At 40.8% G+C, this 21,196-nt stretch overlaps 1 protein-coding gene and 1 long non-coding RNA gene across 3 annotated transcripts in view; one reads left to right on the forward strand and one right to left on the reverse strand.

Moving 5' to 3' along the window:
• Positions 1-667: 667 nt before the first annotated feature.
• cdk4 (cyclin dependent kinase 4) lies at positions 668-9,823 on the reverse strand. 2 transcript variants are annotated; one of them, XM_076984322.1, is made up of 8 exons: positions 9,614-9,823; positions 7,924-8,144; positions 3,660-3,795; positions 3,180-3,347; positions 2,944-3,053; positions 2,294-2,344; positions 1,844-1,979; positions 668-1,606 (listed from the first exon to the last, which is right to left on the reverse strand). In XM_076984322.1, the coding sequence occupies exons 2-8, from the start codon at positions 8,139-8,141 to the stop codon at positions 1,517-1,519; spliced, it is 909 nt and encodes a 302-aa protein (XP_076840437.1). In that variant the 5' UTR covers positions 8,142-8,144; positions 9,614-9,823; the 3' UTR covers positions 668-1,516. The 2 variants fall into 2 exon arrangements, with proteins under 2 accessions (XP_076840437.1, XP_076840354.1); XM_076984239.1 differs by having other exon boundaries at positions 9,506-9,820.
• LOC143485148 (uncharacterized) overlaps positions 6,414-21,196 on the forward strand; it is a 55,179-nt gene continuing 40,396 nt past the window's right edge. The window contains exon 1 of the long non-coding RNA XR_013122800.1: positions 6,414-6,609. This is a non-coding gene — a long non-coding RNA (uncharacterized LOC143485148). The remainder of the gene's footprint in view (positions 6,610-21,196) is intronic.

Raw genomic sequence — 21,196 nt, forward strand, 5'->3', positions numbered from 1 at the left:
TCTATAGTCTGTATATTATTTCAATGTGTAAATTCATAGCCAAATGTTATTCAATTGAACTTTAACTGATCATTTTATTTAAAGCTTGTTGCAGTAGTGTTTGAACCAATATTTTGATCACTATAAAACTGCTTCTTCTAATATAATCTTGACATATTTAGTCATGTTAAGGAATAGTACAAAACAGAATAAGATATGAATCTAGATACCATCAGGGAGACAATTACCACCACCATGACTCTGATTGAACCAGTGATTCTGTGGCAAATTCCACTGAAGCATGACTTTTACATGCATCACATGAAATATATTTTTGCTGAATATTTTGCCTTTCTATCTATGGTCTAGGCAACATGTTTTCGTGGCATATTTTATTGGGTTTAACAATATTAAATGAAGTGAACACACCATGAAAGTGACACAAAATTCAGTTTAGAAGGACAGAGTAAAACCAAGGAACAATCACTTGGGACTAGTTCCACATACACTGATTTTTACTGACCTAAATGTGAGCATACACTGAAACAGTACTCTCACATATCACTTACTGACCAAACCACAATGCAAACACTGAACATACACAGACCTCTTTATCGCCAAAAACATTCATGAGGGTGCGCACTTGTAATTCAGGGTATACCAATGAACATCTTGAAAACGCTCTTACTCATCGTAACCATTTTAACTTTAATACATGGACACTGTACAATGCTACTCTGCAACCTACCAACTGAATGTTAACTCTGAAATGTAGTGATAGTCCCAGACATTACAGTGTGAAAAGCATCAGGTGATCATGTGTAATGGCACTTGTGCTTTAGCTTATTCTTCACTTGATGCACATTAATACGGATTACCACTGCAAGGTGTAAGACACTGGAATTTAAATCTGTTTTAAGACCTATTGATCAGTTCTGTGTTTACAAAAATAGAAATAATCTAAAATACATAATGAAAATGATGATCATTTTAAGCCCAGTTTTAGATTTGCATAATATTTCTGGAAACCTTTTCAGGGATGAAAACTTTTGATTCATCCGTGTGCTGGATCATACGCGTCTACTTTCTTGGAGCTTTTCTGAACCCCTGCTTCTACAGAACTCTTAAAGTGACAGGCCTGTGCATTAAACAAATGTAAAGGAATCAAAAGAAATCATGAAAACAACTTGACTATGGATATAAGCAATTCTTACAGAGTTCAATCAACTGCAAATGAGGAAATCCTGTTCAATCATGTTAGCATTTCCCAGTTTTTAATAAAATGAAAATTAGCAAATGTTTTCAGCATATTAAAAGTAAAATTAAAATGTAAAAATAATGTGAAACGGCAATTTACCCTCCTGAAACAACATCTTGCAAACTTAAAACAATCCATCTTAAGTCATTTGGTCACCATGAATCGTTTGTCTCCTGTATATGGCAGCACATCAAGCTGTAAGCTCAAATATGCTTTATTATGCTGCAAGGATAAGGTCACTTTCTTTAACAGAAGCAGAGAGGCTTTAGGCACTCTTTTCTATGAGTTATCAGGATGTTCTGAAAAGAAACGATGTTCCTGTGCATTTAGGGCAGATATTCTTCTTAAGGGGTCAAAGGTTAACATTTTCTGTTGAATGAATGAATGATTTCAGTTAGAATTGCCATGAAATGTACACATTCTGTATAATTAAAAAGTTTAGTGGGATCTTTTTTGTATAAGCTAGTTCCTCCATATTACATTGTACATCAAAACATGACTAACAAAGTTGCAAAGATTAATTTAATTTTTAAACTTTTAATTTTTGTATAAATAATTGTCAGATATAAAGTAACAATGCACCAATACAAAGGAAACTAAACATACCAACAAAAGGTCTGCTCCATCTTCGTCAATTTCAGGAACACAATCTGTGATTGGCTGGGGGCTTTGAGGGCAGAAATTTTGACGGGAAAGTGTAACATCTGTTGGCCACTCATCTTCACTTGGCAGTCCAATAACACTGGTAAATACAATGACAACACATAAGAATATGTGGGGATCACCACAGCAGTCAGGATCATCCTGTAACAGGTTTATTTTTGCTAAATGAAATCCACTTGGTACTTAGAGATACCAAAGAAAGGAAATATGAAACACAACAGTGCAGTACAGTACCCAGTGATGCCTATATTGCTTACATATCAACACCTGAGCTACATTAACCTACATGTTTACTGGGCTTGTAGAAATAATGGACAGTGCAATTTTTTAGCAATTTAACCATTTTTAAGCTTGAAAGTTTGAAACCCAAACAGTAAAGAGTCAGATACATACGAAAAAATCTTCGTCAGCTGGTCCACTTCTGATTCTCCACAGAATAGAGGCCTGAAAAACAAGATAACCATTAACTGAGTACTGCAAAAGGAAAACCACAAACTTAAATATGACCACCAGATGTCAGTACTAAGTCAAATCATGAGTAAATTTGGTCTGCTGTTCACAGGTATGATATGAAATGGCAATACCATGTATTTAATATGTTGAACAATTTGTAAGAATATTTTATTTAATATAATTACAATAGTGCACTTTTCCAGAAGTAGTGCCTAGGCACAATACAATAGTCCCCTTATATCCATTTATGTTAACCAGTTTCAGTAAACCACGTCTGACCATGGTCCAAAAACATTAAATAGAACATTCCAGAAATACAATAAAGAAAGCCATTAGTTTCACACTGTTCTGAGCAGCATGATAAAATCTTCTGCCACCCCAGTCTCTCAATGCTGTATATGCCACAGTACAATAAATATTATATATTTTAGAGAACACATTCTTACAGTATTGTTCTGTTCTACTGTTGTTAATGTCCCTAATTTATAAATTAATCTATCCTAGATATGCATGTGTATTATACACCCATGTTCTGTACATGTAAATAGTAAATGTTTGATATACAAAAAACAATAATTTCCCAGACTCACTTGCGTCTGAACATCTCTGCAAAGATACAGCCTGTGCTCCATATGTCTACAGGAGTAGCATAGGTTGACTGGAGCAAGACTTCAGGGGAACGGTACCATAATGTCACGACCTTGTAAAAAAATAAATAAATAAATAAAATATATATTAAAAAAAAGGGGGGGTGGGAGCTTTAAATTTTTTTAAATATATTGTTCTGTAGCACTGATATAAATCAGAGGTTTGGTGTTCAGCTTACCACTGGGGTGAGTGCCATGTGGCAACTGTATATTCGAGCCAAGCCAAAGTCAGCGAGTTTCACCTGGCCCCTACTAGTGACCAGGATGTTCTCTGGCTTCAGGTCTCGGTGGAGCACTCGATGGGAGTGCAGAAATGACAGACCACAGAGCAACTGCCGCATCAGGTCCTATTACAGGAATAAGCATACACATGCATGTTATTACAGCAAACTGCTGCACAAACAAATATTTAAATTGATTATTTTTGCCAAAATGCAGTTCGGGACACTTATTTACTAAAATATTTGGTGAAGGCAAGTTTAAAGGAAATATGAAATTCAAATACTCCTTCTCAAAGGCTCACAAATAAGTGATCCATGACCTAAAATGATGTATGAATTTAAGTAATAAAAAACACATTTAGAAAAATATGCTAAAAAAGGAACAGCATATGTCCTGTGACCTGACTAACAAAACCCACTACTTAATGTGCATTTTACCTTAATTCTGCCAACAGGCAGTCCTGGGGATGGCGCCTTCTCCAGATACGTCTTTAGGTCCTGATCCACATGTTCAAATACCAGAGTAACTTTAGTCTCTTGGTCTGTCCTTAATGTGGCACAAACATCCATGAGTCTGAACAAAGAGGAAAGGATATATTACAGATACTACCAATGTTAGATTTTTCCATTTGATTGTAATTTGCTCAGTGCTAACCACACAGCTATAGTGCAGTCTGAAAGTAATTAGAACTAGGGTTGTCCCGATCCGATATTTGGATCGGCCGCCGATATTAGCAAAAAATGCATATCGGTATCAGATCGGCAGACACGAGAAAATGCCGATCCAGACTCCCGATCCAGTTTTTTTTAAGTCTGATCCCGGTTTTCCTGCGCACCCATTTAGATAATCCATTTCAGTTTTTGCTAGTGAGAGTAAAATCCAGTCCGCATTTTCCAGCACACCTTCAGCACACGAGCGTAGTTTCTGCCCCAATTTAGCTCCGTGGCATCTCGGACCGCCGTGTAAATTTGAAGTTATCGGTCAGTTGTATGGGATTATTTTACCTTAAAGGATGACAAAGACGAAGAGGTAGAGTGCAACATATGCCACAGCAAAGTCAAGCGTTGTGGTAAAGCTGTAAGAACTTTTAATACCACCAATCTAATCAAGCATTTAGCGAAATACCACCATAAACAACATAACGAGTTTCTAATGAAAACCGAAGACAAAAAGTTTACGATATGTGCACGGATTTTTTTTTAAGCTTTGGTTTACACTTGTTCAAGAGCACTGATGGATGTTAATGTTAATAATAGACTATTTTCCACTCAGGTTGTGTGTTTTTTTTTATATATAATTTACAATATTATTTGCACTTGTGGCTTTTTAATCCTTGGTTTACTGATGCTATTTCTGTTTGTTATTTAATATTTTGTCTATTTTGAGTTTATTAATTGCTAAATAAACAGGTCAGTTTCTCCTTACCAACCATTGTGTATTATTCAAACACACCTAATTCAGCTGGCTACTTGTTATCAAGAGTAAAACGCTTTTCAACATGAGTTTGACAACAAAGTAAGTTGGCTAAATAACTTTAAACTTTAATACATGCTCGGATAGGCCGGTATCGGTATCGGCCGATATCGGTATCGGATCGGAAGTGAAAATAAATATCGGTATCGGATCGGAAGTTCAAAAAGCTGGATCGGGACATCCCTAATTAGAACAATGAGACATTGTCAAATAAAAGAACAATTTCCTATTTTAGCAGAGTATTCCAGCAGACTGAATTTAAGTTTTTAGTATTTACACGTAAATTGGGTGTACTATGTGGAAATCATGGCGCTTTTATTTTATTATGTCAATTTTCAGAAAACCATTTGTACTTGGACAGTTGACTGGTCTTTTGTACCTTTTTGACAGCCATTTGTCCCTTTGCATCATTAACTCAAGCACAAGAGAAGTAAGAATTTTATTTAAATTCATACTTAATTTCCTTCGGGATTAATAAAGTACCTATCCTATCCTAAAATCACTGGCACCTGGTGTCTGCTGGTGTGTGCAAAAGAAAGGCCAATACCAGCTAAATAGACTACTGCCAATACATTGTTATAATGCAAGGATGCATCGATGAGCTTAGCAATATACAAAGAATACAAACATGATGTAAACACTGTTTAAACACAGCAGATAGGAGTCACACGTGTTCAAAACCAGAAGAAACAGAATTAAGGGTTACAATAAAGAAACTCCCAAAATAGAAAACCATTCTTGAAAACCACTTTTATAAACCTGCCAAATTCTGTGACAAAGTCTGAATCCAAGACTAATCTGTAACACTGAAACACAAGGGATGGGCATATACAAAAGAACCCCAAAGTATACCACCTCAACAACGAAACAAGGAGCCATTGGACTACATGGCTGCAAGGGAAAATGGCTCATTTGTCTTAATTCATGAGAAAGAGCAGAATTAATATAATGTAAATAATTCAGAAACATTAACTACTCTGATTCAGCCAAATGTCAGTTTCCTACCTCTACCACCTCAGGCAAGGCAGATCACATTGCAAGAGAACAACGGACCCAAACACTACAACTTCTAAATCCACCATTTTTATGGTGGAATGTTGTTGACAGGTTGACCCTGCTGAGCAAGTATTTCACTACCTGTAATCTTACTTCACTGGCCAAAAATAGCCAGGAAATGTACAGCGTGACAATAGAGTGCCGTTACAGACTTCTGAATGTAATTCGACATTTGCAACTAGACATCAGATGCCATTCTTGCTTCCAGTATGTTGCTTCATCATTGTTCATTAGAAGTGTAGCCAGTGTAGTCACTAGTATAAAGAGAGTAGAGCAATGAAAAAGAGTTCAATTTCCTGTGGACCACCACTACTGAGGCAGTGTGTGAAACTTGACATACTCTTTCCTGTTGGACAGACGTTCTGCATCCAGTAGCAAAGAGACAGGAAAACACAAAGCTGACTCAGTTAATCCACGAGTACGTCAGTAATTACTGAAGGCAGAGCTAAAATCTACAAACAGCACATAGGTACAGCTGTTGAGCCTAGATTGCTCAAACTGCACAGCCATGGAGCCTGCTAGCCATGATTGGTGGTTGGTGTAGTGCAGGTCTGTCAAAGGACTTCATTACTACAGAAGTTAAGACATCTGGTGTGTAGTCATTCAGGCAGGATGTGGTCTGATTTAGTGAACTTGTATGACAACAGTGGTCTTGAAACAAGCACTATGCCAGGGCCTAATGGCCGATATCAGCTCGGATGAAGGAAACTTCATTCGGTGAAGGGCCCCGAGTGTAGACGGTGAAATTCAGACTCCGCTGCCTAATGTTCTGCTTCCTGGGAACCTGGCTTTCCAAAAATTCAGGGATGATGGGTGGTGAAGCGGACATAGGTGCTAAGGAGATGTGAACGAGCAGAGGTGAGGCGTGACAAGTTTTCAAGCTGACTATAGTTAGACTTGGGGAAAGGGGGAGGGTAGACACCATTGTGTTTCATATCTTGAGTAGAAGTTGTTAAGCTGGTTTGGGAGCAGGGGGGCTGCTGTGACCATTGGTGTTTTGGAGTGTATATGGTGATTGCTGTCTTCACCAAATGAAAGAGCGGTCATTTAAATTAAATAGTATTTGTATTTGACTGTTAAAACAGCCTTGTTAAGAGCACTGGCCCTTTTTGTATGCATTGTAGTCTCCATTCCTGTGGGCAACTTTGGATGCTAAAAGATTCATGAGCTGGAGAACAAAGGCTATTTGTTGTACATGGATAGTTTTTGTATGCATGCAAATTTCCTCACAGAATCTTATGAAAGAAGTCACTGCGTGTGTCATCCAGGTTGTTTGCAGAAATTAAGGAATCTCTGCTGGTTGAATACAGGCAATTCTCTCAAGCGCTCCGTCATCAGCAATCTATATTCTCAATACTTTCACCTCAATCTTAATGGTTTTAAGCTTCTGTCTGTATTCGATAATGAGAAGCATTTGTGAGTGATGTGGGTATACTATATACTATAGCAGTGGCACCACTGGCTATTTTGTCTTTTCTGATGGGAAAGTTGATCAGTTGACTCCAGGTACTTCAGCATTACGTTAGTCCTTAATTTCCAGCTCATGCCCATACTGAAGCCCACAAACCCCCAATACATACGGAGTACCATAAATCCCAAATATACTACAGAGTACCATAGGCTCCCATTCACTGTGTGGAGCCCCATTTCTCACCTATCCATATGGTCAATCTACAGGTCATTACAGAGTAGTACAGCAAATCCTCACTTCAGTGGCGCCCTCAACTCTCCACTGGTCAATTGTACCTGCAAAATAAACTATTTCCCCCAACTAATCCGCTACCAGTATTTACTGTGAAGTTTCCTAGGCGACCAACAAAGAGAATCTGCAATCCAACAATAGTATGGCATAAATTACATTTAAATTACCAAGATTAAAAGAAATTGCATTCTTCTGACTTCTCTTCAAACCATTACTTACACAATTTAAATAAATTACAAAAATGAATTAGTCGAATATTAGATTAGTCCTTCTTGAAGGTGATGAATGTATACCACTAAGTGGTCAAGAGAAAGGTAGTCTCATACACACACACACACACACACACACACACAACTATAAATAATCGCAGACCATCACAAAATAAAATTTGCATCATACAAGGTTTGCAAACACCATTGCATATGAATTTAACAATACACAATAGTGAACATTTATATGTATTTTCTTACTTCACAATATTTGGGTGGTCAAACTGTTCCAGTCTTCTTAGCAGGGCCACCTCTCGCACGGTAGACAAGGGGAGGCCCTCTTGGTCTGTCTGCACACGCACACTCTTCAGAGCCACAAACTGTCCACTCTCTTTATCTCTGGCCTTGTATACTGTGCCATATGCACCTCCACCTATCTCAGCCACTGGCTCATACTGGATCCCACTTTCCTGGGTCATGGCCTGCAAAATGAGGGAGGAAGGTGCGTTACAGCGAATCATAAATTAAAGGTAGACATTAAGGAATATTACAAGAATGTGTATAAGGATAGCCTCATGAACAAGTATGAGGAAACACACGTTTTCACAAAACAGAACACCACAGCATATTGTTGAGTCAAGACACTAATGAGTGTATCTCAGTGTATTCCACATATTGTAATATTCATAATGCCTAACTCAACATTTACATGTTTTAATACTGATATTACAGAAAAAGTAATTGCATAAAAATGTAAAATTAAAAGGCTACTACTTTATATTATCATTTTGTACATTAAAGATCATGAATTCCCATCCTCAATAATAAGTGTATGTGAATTTTTGTATTAAGATGGTGGAATCTGAGTTGAGTAAGAGTCAACCCAACATTCCTGAGACGAACCACCACACACAGTTATTCTATTCACATCAGTTCTATCCACATGTAGTCCTATCATAATTCTTGAACACTGCCTCTTTAAATCTCTCATTTTAAAACAACAGTAAAGTTTCTAACGTCTTTCGGTAAATTATTTAGCTTTTTGTATAGTTCTTTAACTGTCAGTTGATGGTTCTCACATTCAAACCATTTAAAAATTCTAGGAGGCAAAGATGGAATGACTTCCCTGAAATATGTAAAATTTAAAAAGGCTACTGCCACTTTGTTGATCATTGTGTACTGATTTTCATCTAGGGTAAACAAAGTCTACAAAACACGATCATCTTAAATTAAACGTGAAAATAATAGCTGCGTACAATATATTTGAAGTTTAATCACAGTATCACGTCATCCGAAACGTCCGGCCAGCTTAAGAATTTGTTTGTGCCACACATATCGAGAAAAGACACATATCAAACCCATTCATATACAATTGGACGTTTTATTTATACCATATGGAACGCAATTATACAATTTACGTTTCTTAATGTCTTTAACTTCGCGTGTAATTACGTATTTTAATTTCTTTAACTTAGCCTTACTAGCCACAAGCAACCTCAACAGTGCACAGTGCATAGCAAAAACTCCTCTTCCTCAGCACGTGGTGACCAATGGAGGGCTCTTTGTTAATTATTCAGAATGGCATAAAAAAGAAAACTAAAACAAATAAATAAACAAATGCATTTTAAAAACGTTGTATCCTCTGTTCTCAAATAACCAACAATGTAAAATGCGTATAATTGCTTGATGCATGCGTATTAAGATATACAAGGACTTATTTCATTTCGAACATTTCAAAGCTGCTGTTTGTTCGTGAAAATGAAAGTCATGCAATCACACACGGTTGAAGGAGTAATTAAGAGGGTCGTGCAATCTGGACTGTATTTTAACTGGAAACACTTACCATGTTGCTTTTCGTTTTTCGAAGCAAACTAGCTAGATAGTTGTATCTAGCTGCTGTCTGCCACACAAACACAATATCACATCTGTTATTGCCCCCCTCAGACCGCACCTAATAAGTCGAGCAGTTTTCCTTTTCTTTCTTTGCTGTTTATTTCTAGCAATAGCGACTTGGTCTTCTGGCAAGCGTTTCTCGAACTTTATGCCTATCCTTTATTTTGAACTCTCATTGTGAAAATTAGATGCTTCCTGTCTTGTCATCAAGGCGGAGTCAGAAAAAACGACAGCCTGCTCGCTGGGGTAGAGTCAGAACACAGCTGAACTAACCTATGGGTCGGGCTAACCCCTAGACGCAGCCCATAACGCTGAGTCAAACCTTGTTACCGCATATTTTAAAAGGTCGTTCTAGATCGAAAGTTAAACATTTTATTTTTGTGAATAAAATCAATCAAGTCTTAATCTTGTGCATTTTCTGAAAGTCGGACTAATGTTTCTGAGACCGGAATATTTGGTCTACATTAAGACATAATTTACATTTACCTATTCATTTTTATCACACCCGACGCTTGAATGTGGTCAGAAATGTTCTTTCAAATATCATAGTTGGGAAAACACAAATCCATATCTTTTATGAATATCATCTCATATCCATGTCTCAGAAATATTTTATTTGAGCAAAGTTATTAATAACTTATATTATTGTTAAAAGTGAAATATATGTCTGATATGTCTATGAAAAATATGCATCAAAAATCAGAATCTGAATACTTTATAAAAGTTAAAACATTTGCCCTACATTTTACTGAATAATGTGTATAGCATAAATAATTTTTGCTATATTTCTTCAAGTTTATATGAAATGTTTTTCTGTCAAAAAAAATTATCATTGGTTAATATATAATATTTGGTGGATTATCTCTCAGTTAAAGCATAATAATGTTAGAGGATTTTCTGTCCTCAGTCACAGCTGTTTTTCTTAGCCATTTTTTAAACATAAAAACATTTTTAACAAAAAGCTGCTGTTAGCACACTATGACAAACCTTGGCACACACAGACTGTTGTGTTGGCAATTCCTGAATGAGGTTTAGACTTGTTGCAGTAAACTACAGAACAATACAGCACTTTCATTCATCTGAATGGTAAAAACACTGTAACTGTAATCTGAAATTAATCATCAACACATACAAGTTTGTTAAAATTTTTGGTTAATTTTTTTTTGTACAGTTCTCATGGGTAATTGTGTGACCCATGGTTAAATTGACTGGACTTGGACTTATACTAATACATACTAATCCTTGTCCTGGAATATATTAATACATGCAAACACTGTGAAACATAATGTAGAAACGTTCAATCAAACTACAGAATGTAACAGAAGCTACGTGTAGCATCTATGTATAACCAGTAAGGTTTAAAGAATTTTAAATTAGTCTTTATTTCTTCATTCTCTTGGGTTGCAAAAAAGTCTCACCACAAAGTCTCACCACATTTCAAGCTGATAAACATCTCTTCAACCCCCATCCTTTACAACTCCTCTTTGAGTCTCATTATCACACCCCTGGCAGCTTGAATGAGCTATTCTCGCGTGGTAAAGTCTAACGGGCCTGTTTAAAGAATTAGTGTATTGTGGTGCACATTAAGGTTATCTTACACTTTAGCTTTTCAGAAAAAGTGTGAAAATACCCAAGACATGTTTGCCTCTGCGTTTAGCGGAAGAGCATCTCTTGATAATTCATAAATGGGGATTATGTATTCATATATGGCTTACAAAATAAACATAAGTGCATTTATATCAGTAGGCCTATGGTAAACATTAAAATAACAATGCACCAGTAACCGTCAGTTGCAAAAAAGTATGAAAAACTCAAAGTATCATTCTTTGTCATTTTATTTGTTTGTTTCTTTAAACAAACTAGCTGAAAACGTGCCATTGAATGGTGCTTGAACAAAGTTTGTGTTCGTTACATGTAGTGACTATGTGGGAAATAAGGCATTCTTCGAATAACCTATTACATATAGCGAACGCATTTACGCCGAATACCTGGGTTCCTGTTTAAAAACATACTATCCATTTACTGTCTTGTCTTGCCTTGTTTTCTGCAGTTTGTAATTTCTGAAACCTTTCTGACTAAGCGTGCGGCCAACGAAAGCCAGTGCGATTTATCACGTAATTGGTGTGAATGTCGTTATTTGTCCTTTAATATACCAGTAAGATTTCTTCCAGTCAAAGTATAGTACGCCTATTATACGCCTTCTGCCATATCAAGACTTCCACGTAGGGGCAGTGTTTTGCGATCAAAAGGACACCTTTTGCGGAAATCATACTTTGATTGGTTGAGACGTGCTGTTGCTAGGTTTATATTCAACTGTGATTTGCCTCTTGAAACGAGTCATGGGGGGGGGGGGGGGGGGGGGGGGGAGACTTGAGTGTCTGTCAATGCATCGGGCAATATAGAATAATAACTTACATTCTGTAGTTAACTGTAGAAATGAGTTTCCACTTGGTGAATTTCTTACTCATGACAAACTGTTCAACCACGTTCTGAAGACCATGATTAAGGCATCTCTTTTTCACTGTTTAATTGTTGTTTGTTTTATGTATTATTGCAAAAAAAGGAACGTAAAGCACATGCCACTTTACTAGGAGTACCCACTTTGCACCAACAGTCACTGCCTTCAGAGGTGTCAATTCCAGGTTCAGAAAGTCCTCACCAGGATTTTGCTCAGGCTTCCTGGATTGTGTTCATTCCACTAATTTTACCTGGATTGCACTAATTAGAAAATCTAGCAAGCTTGAGCAAAATCCTGTTGAGGATTTTTACTTTCTGAACCTGAAATTGCCACCTCTGACTGCCTTATAGTAAATAGTTTAAATGTGTGAGTTGTGATTGAACTGTTACTGTTGTCACAGTGAAAAAGAAATAATGTATGCCAATTTTAAATCTAAGATAAATGTATGGTTAGCTTGGTTGGTAAATAAGCTGAATTTGGATTCATGTTCAGCATGTCAGTTAACAGAGAATCCTCACCCACTCTTCGGAAACTTGTTCAACCATCCATCTCAATTCCTGGATTCGTTACATCCACATCACCTACTGTCCGTACTTTGGGTGTTATCTTGGACTCAGCCCTCACATTGGAAGCCCATATCGTTTGTTCACTGTGCGATTGGTATGGTTGTGGGTGCATACACAGGGGTGTGGTGTATATGGGACAAGCGTGTGTGGGTGTATATGTATGTATGTGTATGTATATATTTATATATATGCATGGATGTATGTATGTATATGTGTATATATGTATATATTTATGGGTTAAATGTGTGTGAGTGCATACGTGTATGAAGGAAATGTGTGTCTAGGTGTATGTGGATGTGCGGACCGGCTGCTCTCTGTGGTGGGGGTGGTGTGGATCCGGGCTTGGATGTGGTGGTGGGGGGGGTTGCCGCCCTGGTCTCCCCGGGTCGACCGCTCCCTGCCTTGAGCTGGGGGGGCAGTGAAGTTCGGTGCTCAATGAGCCAGAGGACCCTTTCCTCTGGACCTAAGCATTCCCCCCCCCCCCCCCCCCCCCCCCCCACACACACACACACACACACAAACATCCTTGCTCATTTAGGATTGACGAGGTGGGCCTGCTGCCATGGTTCACCCGTCTCCTCACCACTGTCTGTCCCTCAGTTTTTACTGCACTTTGGACATTGAGGGCCTTTGAGGGGACGGTGTGGACATGCACTCACGTTTGGCCTAGCACCTGTCCCCTCAATTTTAACTGCACCATAGTATCACACACTACTACACATGCATATACACCAACACCTACACACAACACTGGGGGTGGAGGGGTGGGAAGGCCTTCCTTCACCCGCTTCCTGCTCCCTGCCGGGGCGGGGGGAGGGTCGCTGGCACGGGACTGGGCTGGTGGCTTCCTAGGACCGCTACCGGTCCTTGCTGGTCCAGCCATTTGCCCCTGCCGCAGAGGGGGTGCTAGTCTGGATAAGTGTGTGTCTCTGTCCTTGTTTTCTTCTTGTTTCTGAATGGGTGGATGAATGAGTGTGTGTTGGAGGGAGGGGACATATGGCCAGGTTTGGAGGTGTGAGGGTGAATTTGAGTGTATGTGTGTGTGTGTGGGGGTGGGTGTGTGCATGGTGGGGGTGTATAGGGGCGAATGTAGTGTGGGTTTGGGTGTGTGGGTGAGGACAGCTGGTTCTGGGTCGGGGCTGGTCGTGCCCGGTTCACTCCCGGACGCTCCCCTGAGACTACTGCACCACTCCAGAGGGGGGGGGCGCCTTGGGGCTCCGGAGTCCGGCTTGGCCCCCCGGCGTAGGGGCGGTTGGCCCGCTTCCCTGGGCGGTGGTGGTATGGGGCGGCCGGGTGCTCCTCGGCGGGAGGTGGGCCCTGCCGGGTGGTGGGTGGCTTTCCGGGCGCGTGGCGCTGTGGCTTTGCCGCTGGCCCCTGGGGGGGGGCATCCTGGGGGGAGGCGCTCTGTTCCCTCTGGTTCCCCTAGACCTGCGCTCCTTGACTGGTGGGGCGCTGCCCGGGGTCTCTCTCTCCCGCCTGCGGGGGCGGGCGGGTGAAGGTTTCTGGGAAGTGCGGCTCTGGTACTCCACCGCTCCGTGGGGGGCCGTGGGCGGGTGGGATTCCCGGGTCTCTCTCCGCCCATCTCTGGCCTCTGGGGGAATGTTGTCGCAGCTACCCACCCTTGCTGGTAAGTACATTCCATACATCTATCCTATGTTGCACTTCTAGGTTGCACATAAACACACACCCATACATCGCACTCATCTGTACTATATGTATTTGGTTTACTTTCTGTACTTCTTTGCAGTGGTCATTTGAGCTGGTTGCGTGTTTTATTTTATTATTATTATTATTATTATTTTATTATTATTTTTTCTTCTTTTCTTTTTCTTCTTCTTTCTTCTCCTACCTCTTTGTCTTTTCCCTTTTTATTATTTCTCTCCCCCTCTTTTCTTGGTCCACCTAACCCCAATAATTATCACTTTGCATATTGTTATCACTATATATTGTTATCACTATACTATATATTATACAGAATTGTTATAATTGCCATTTAAATCTGTACATAAAAACAAAGTTGTCCTCCAAAGATGGGGGGGTGGAGGTGGGCCAAAAAAAAAAAAAAGGAAGCCCATATCAATAACATTACTAAAACTGCTTTCTTCCATCTAAGAAACATTGCTAAACTCCGCCTTTCACTCACTGACTCTGCGGCTGAAACTCTTGTTCATGCCTTTGTTACGAGTCGTCTGGACTACTGCAATGCTCTGTTGGCTGGACTGCCGGCCAGTAAAATCAAGAGGCTCCAGCATGTGCCAGGGTCCTGACTCGGTCTAAATCATCTGAGCACATCACCCCAAAACTGATATCGCTTCATTGGCTACCCATTCAATACCGCATTCAGTATAAGACATTACTCTTGGTCTTTCGTTCACTACAGAACCTGGCCCCTCCTTACCTGTCCTCGCTAATTTCTCGCTACTGTCCTGCACGTTCTTTCCGTTCCGCTGATGCTCACCTCTTGGTTGTTCCTCCAGTTCGGCTACAGGGTTTAGGTGAACGAGCCTTCAGCGTTGTTGGCCCAAAGCTTTGGAACTCGCTCCCCATTTCCCTGCGTTCCTGCACTTCACTCAAGACCTTCAAATCTGAACTGAAAACACTTCTGTTTCGGAATGCTTTTAACATTTCTTAATTGTTTTATATTATTTACTGCTGTACCTGACCTTTCTCTCATTTTATCTGTACAGTGTCCTTGGGTGTTTATGAAAGGTGCTTTAACACTAGAAGTCCCAGAGAAGGGTCTTTCAACACTTCTACCATCGGAACCCAGAGAAGGGTCGAGAGAACTGAAGGATTTTAGATAACACCCTATTATCAGCTGCGAGCAGGCACTTTTGTTCTGTAAATAAGGCAATTACTGGCGCACCACAGGAGGGGGCATGCTTCAGCTCACAACTAATTGTTGTTTTTCATTGAGTTTAGCCATTTAGTTAGTTCTATTCAGTTTATTGTATTTTATAATATAAAGGTTATATATATTGTATATAGTTTAGTTTTATCTGAGCAACAAAGCACAAACAATAAATTATTTTTTAATATTTTAAATAGAAAATTAGAAATTTTATAGCCAGGTACATGTGAGTAATGACCAGAAGCATTTGTGTCTAAGTCAGGAGGACTGAAATTTCAGCATGAGAAACATACAAAAGAACAACTGTTATGTTTCCATGCTTTTTTATGTTCCATGCTTTTTATTATTGCCATAAAATTATACAAAAAATACAAGGAATAAAACAATTCCACACATATTTACAATAGCTGCAGTGCAGGGCTGTGTGTGTGTGTGTGTGTGTTTGTGTGTGTGTGTGTGTGTGTGTGTGGTATGTCCTTCTTGTGTGACTAGCACTTCAGCAGTCTGTCAGAACATGCCTGGCACTGCCAGGGTATCTCCCTGGTACATTTGCCACACGTGTATCTGTAGCAGTCGACACATCTCACATTTGCACAATTGTTCATGAGTGTTCTCATCAGAGCATTCACATACAACTATCTACCCAGTCTGCCAGTCCCTCATTTGGGGAGAAAGCTACAGTACTGTGGCTATTCCCACTTTAGTGACCCCATTTTGTTTCTCTTTCACTCAGACAATAAAATATTCCAATACAGTGAGGACATGCACCTAAGACAAAAATTTCAGACCCATCCATGATTAAAAAATTGTCTGGGGCATAGCCACAATAGTGTAGCTTTCTCCCCAAATGAGGGAGTGGCAGACTGAGTGGATAATTGTATGTGAGTGCTCTGTTGAGAACATTTCAACTTTATTGTATATATTTCTAAACTTACATCATGTCCTCTGTAGCTGCTGCTCACAGCCAGGCCCTCTGACTGCCTCTCTCACCTTATGCATGTCCCCTGCACAACAATGCAGCTGGGGGATGGGCAGACACACTCAGGACCAGCTTACAGACTTTTGCATGACCTTTTTTGAGGTGGATCAACACAATTAATTTGGTAATTTTTTTCAAAAATTGTTATTTTGAACCCACTTATCTTTTTTAGAAGAAAAACATTACTAACATTACTACATTTCTACCTGAGCCTGCCAAAAGCCAGTGCTGAGGTATTTTGGATCATGAGGCCATGAGGCCATCCTTTGTCATGCAGCCACTTCTAGGTAGACGGGGGGGATGGGTGATAGTGTGAGCTATGTTGATCCATTGACTCAGACGGAGAAGAAAATACCCTTTCAGAGAAATCTGAACTTTAGCTATTTTGACCAATAATCATGTCACCTTTTGCAGTGAGAAAAAAATCCAAAATTAGTACAAAGGAGGCAGACTTGAGATGTTTTGGAATTATAGTTCAAATAATGTCTGTGTCAGTTTTATAATAAAGAGAAAGATGACTGTAGCCACCTACATGTGGATGAAAATCCATGTCACCACACATTTCACTTACTCTGTTGACTGAGAAGCAAGGATAGCAAAGGTTTCCAGTACACAGCAGGCTTTGGACATGATCCTGGAGGGGCCGTGGGCGGGTGGGGTTCCCTGGTCTTTCTCTGCCTGCCTCTGGCCTCTGGGGCCTTGCTAATAAGTACATTCTGTACATTTATCCTATGTTGCACTTACATAAACACACACACTCACACACACATACATCAGTCATTTGTGCTGTATGTCTTACTTTCTGCTCTTCATTTAGTAGCAGCAGTTGGTGAATCATTTGAGCTGTTTTTTCTGCTCTTCTGTCTTTTCCCTTTTTACTTTCTCTCCCCCTCTTTTCTCTCCTGTCCTGTATGGTTCACCTAACTCCAATTGTTTTTATCACTATTGTACTGTATTATACAGAATTGTTTTCTTTTGATCCTTACATGAAAACAAAGTAGTCCTCCCAAGGTGAAAGGGTGGAGGTGGGCCAAAAAAAAAGTTTGAAAAGCCCATATGAAGCAATTTTCAAGCCTAGGGTCACAAACGTCACACACAACACATTGTTAGTTTTCAGAGAGTAGTGAAAATCTGTAGTAGTGATATCTCTTTTGGTAAGATTTCCTAAATTTCCTATTTTTGTTTGCTGGTTATGGCTGTATTTGGAAGAGACACACTGCAAAATCTTGATCTTGATAAGTTAAAATTGCTCAATAATATTATTCTATTTCAAGTAGCTGAGAGTTTTTTGTATACATTTATGTAAAAACATTTTTACCTATTAGCAGTTTTTCAAAAGACAAAACTACTTAAAATAAGGTTAAAAATATCAGAGCCATTTTGACTAATCAATATGCCACCTATATGCCATTATAATTCAAATATTATGTTTGTGTCAATTTCACATTATTTCAACCTTTCACAAATCAAATCTCAAACATATGGTTCTGTAGATGAGGAGACTTCTTGCAAGAGATCTTGCACAGTCTCATATGGCAGCCAAGGAGGTGCAAGCTTTCAGCAGGAACCACCCATACCTGACACACGCCTCATTTACATAACACTGGAGGCAAGTTCAGCTCTTCTCCCCCCTGCTGATTCCTCAGGCAGTGGGCACTTTTGCAAATGAATGGATGTTAATTGGAGCCACCAGAGGTGTCAGTTTGGACTAAGGTTCTTTGGACCCTCTTTTGGGACTTCAGGGGGGTGGTTGAAATTTCAGGGACTTCTAGTGTTAAATAAAATGTATTATTATTTATTATTATTAACAGTGCTTTTGTTATTTTGCTAGGTTAATATGAGTGATATAATAAACACAGCCCAATAAACAATATTTACTCATAGCAATAAACAGTACTCTGGTGACTCCAGAAAGAGTAAGTCAGGGTAATCAGGGTCAGAGACAGGGACAGGAAGCTACCACATCACAGCAACCCACTCAACAGCCTTCTGTAGGCTATACCAGGCTACCAATGGCTCGGTCATTGTAATGGGTCTTGATACTTCTAAAAGTTTTTACAAATACTGTGTAAACAAGAATGTTTTTCACATTTACATTTATATGTTCAGGTCATTTCCAAGCTTGTATAAAAAAGGTACAAGGGGCAAAGCAAAGTTTGCTCCTTAGAAGGGGAAAATAGCTAGGACAACTGCTGTGTCTTTTTACCTTTTGCCCAAAAATGCCACAAAAACACCAAAGGGAAATTGTCACGGTCGAGGCGTAGCAAAGAACGAGACAGAAATCCTTCTTGACGTTCAACAAACGTGACGTTTTAATTTACAAATAGCGCAGACAGCGCACACAGAACACAGCAAAACACACACGTGTAAGACTCAGACAACGACGAGCACAAGACACTGCGCGAACGCACATTAAATAGACAGACCACATAAACCCCACGTGATTACGAGACGAGACACAGGTGAGACGGGTCACAATACGCACCCGCACCCACGGAGATACACTGACGCAGACGCAGACACGCCCCAAAGGGAGGGTTCGGGGACCGTAGCGTGACAGAAATGATGAGTTTAAGTTAATTGAAGCTGGACTTGGGAAAAGATCCCTGCTTATTAGTGATGACATGGATCATGCTGAAGTAAGTATTTAACAGGTAATAGGCTAAAATGTGGACTACAGCACTTGCAGATTTCAGCCTAAAATAACAAAACTCATTGATTCATTGTTTTTGATATAGTTGTCTTCATTGCTGTGCAAAGAATTTCGAAAAATGTTTGATGGGAGGCTGGCTGGCTTTACTGTATAAAGCTATAGGTATTTGTCACGGTACGGCGGGCCCCCTATGGTCGCCCCCGTATACAGCGGCAGCTGTCCTGTTGTTGTGGGCGTTGTGTTCGTCCCTCAGGTGGGCGGAGCCCGTGATCCGTCTCATCTGAGGGTCGTTTGTTTGTCTATATATGTCTTATCTTTGTACCAGTTGACCGCTGGTCATTATATCCTTCATTTGGATCTACGTCACGGGTTTTTGGTTTGCGCCCTTTTCTATTAAACCATCCTTTTTCCCTGAGACTTGGCGTGATCGCTTCCATTTTATTTCGCTCACCCTGCCCGTCACAGAATGACCAGCTGCTTTCGGAAGCCGCCAGTCTCCTTTTCTTTCTCCTTTGTTTGTGGTCATGTCTCGTGGTAAGTCTTTGTCTGCGTGGTGTTTTGTGAAGAGTTCCGCTGTGCTTATGTGTTTTGTGTGTGTGGCACGGCGAGGACCAGGGCGTCTTCCCTGGGAAGGCTCTTCTTGTTTAAGTGTTGTTTGTGGTGTTGGTGTGAATGGTCGTGTGGATCTGTGTGCGTTGCTCACTTGAGTTTATGTTAAATGTTCTGTGTGTGACGTGGGTGCCGCTCGTCACGGTTGCCTCGCTCCCCGTTTGTCTTGTGTTTATGTGGGGAGTGACTGTGTACTTGAGCGGCGCGTCACTCTTGGGTGTAAGCGAGCGCGCACGTATGGGTTGCGTCCATTCAGTATTGGCACACAATTATTTGTTTGTCTTGTCATTGCCTGTTTTTGTCCTAGCGTGCTTGTGAATTGTTGAGTGTAATTCCACGTATGCTCCTCCCCTTAAATGTGTGTTTTGGGGGGGGACCGGCTGTGGTCACGTGCCACGGGGTGTGGCACAGAGGGCGTAGCTCCCGAGGGAGGCCCTGACCAGGTAAGTGGGGGGTTCTCCTGAGTTAGGATGGAGACCCCTCCCCCATGGAGGGGGGATCAGGGTAGTGCGCGTGTGTGTTTTGTGTGGGTGTGTGTGCGTTTGTTTTCTGTGCAGGTGCTTCTCGCTGGCGGTGGATCGTAGTGTTCCTGGGCCTTGTGGGGATCTCCACCTGGCAGGAGCCCCCTTATGTTGTGGGGTGACTGGAGCCCAGTCTTAAAGAGCCCCTCCCTAGAGGGCTGGGGCCCCCGGATGTTTGGGGACCATGGGGCTCCGGTCTGAAGAGCTCCTGCTGAAGATGGAGATCCTTTCACGGGGTCCGGGGGGTGATGTAGCCACGCCCCGAAGAGGTAACCTGCGCACACACACACCTCGGACGAATAAGGAGCCATAGCTCCTCGTCCTCGCACCTTGTGGCTAAGCGGCTGAGTGCCAGTTAGGGCGTGAGGGCCCTATGACCGACCGGGGCATGGTTTTGTGTTGTTAACGGCCCAGTCGGTCCAGGGGGGTGAGCTGATGTATGTTTTGTGTTCTGTGTTACAGCTCCTGGACTGCAGGGGGTGTGTCCCTGCCTTCCTGCCCCTTTGTTTTGTGTGCTGCCGCTGTGTGCCGCACAGCCGGTGGAGGGGAGTGCGGCTTGGAGGGGGGATCTGTCATGGTATGGCGGGCCCCCTACTGGTCGCCCCCGTATACAGCAGCAGCTGTCCTGTTGTGGGCGTTGTGTTTGTCCCTCAGGTGGGCAGTGCCCGTGATCCATCTCACCTGTGGGTCGTTTGTTTGTCTATATATGTCTTGTCTTTGTACCAGTTGACCGCTGGTCATTATATCCTTCATTTGGATCTACGTCACGGGTTTTTGGTTTGCTCACTTTTCTATTAAACCATCCTTTTTCCCTGAGACTTGGCATGATCGCTTCCATTTTATTTCGCTCACCCTGCCCGTCACAGTATTGCATTAACACGCAAGCAAAAACACACACATGCAAGAACTAAATAACTCCTGCGGTGATGCATAAGGGCTATTGGGTAACTAAATACTAAAATACCTCAAATTTTAGTAACCACATTAATACATTTCACTGTCAC

Source organism: Brachyhypopomus gauderio, chromosome 1 (genome assembly GCF_052324685.1).
Source record: "Brachyhypopomus gauderio isolate BG-103 chromosome 1, BGAUD_0.2, whole genome shotgun sequence".
NCBI classification, from domain to species: Eukaryota; Metazoa; Chordata; class Actinopteri; order Gymnotiformes; family Hypopomidae; genus Brachyhypopomus; species Brachyhypopomus gauderio.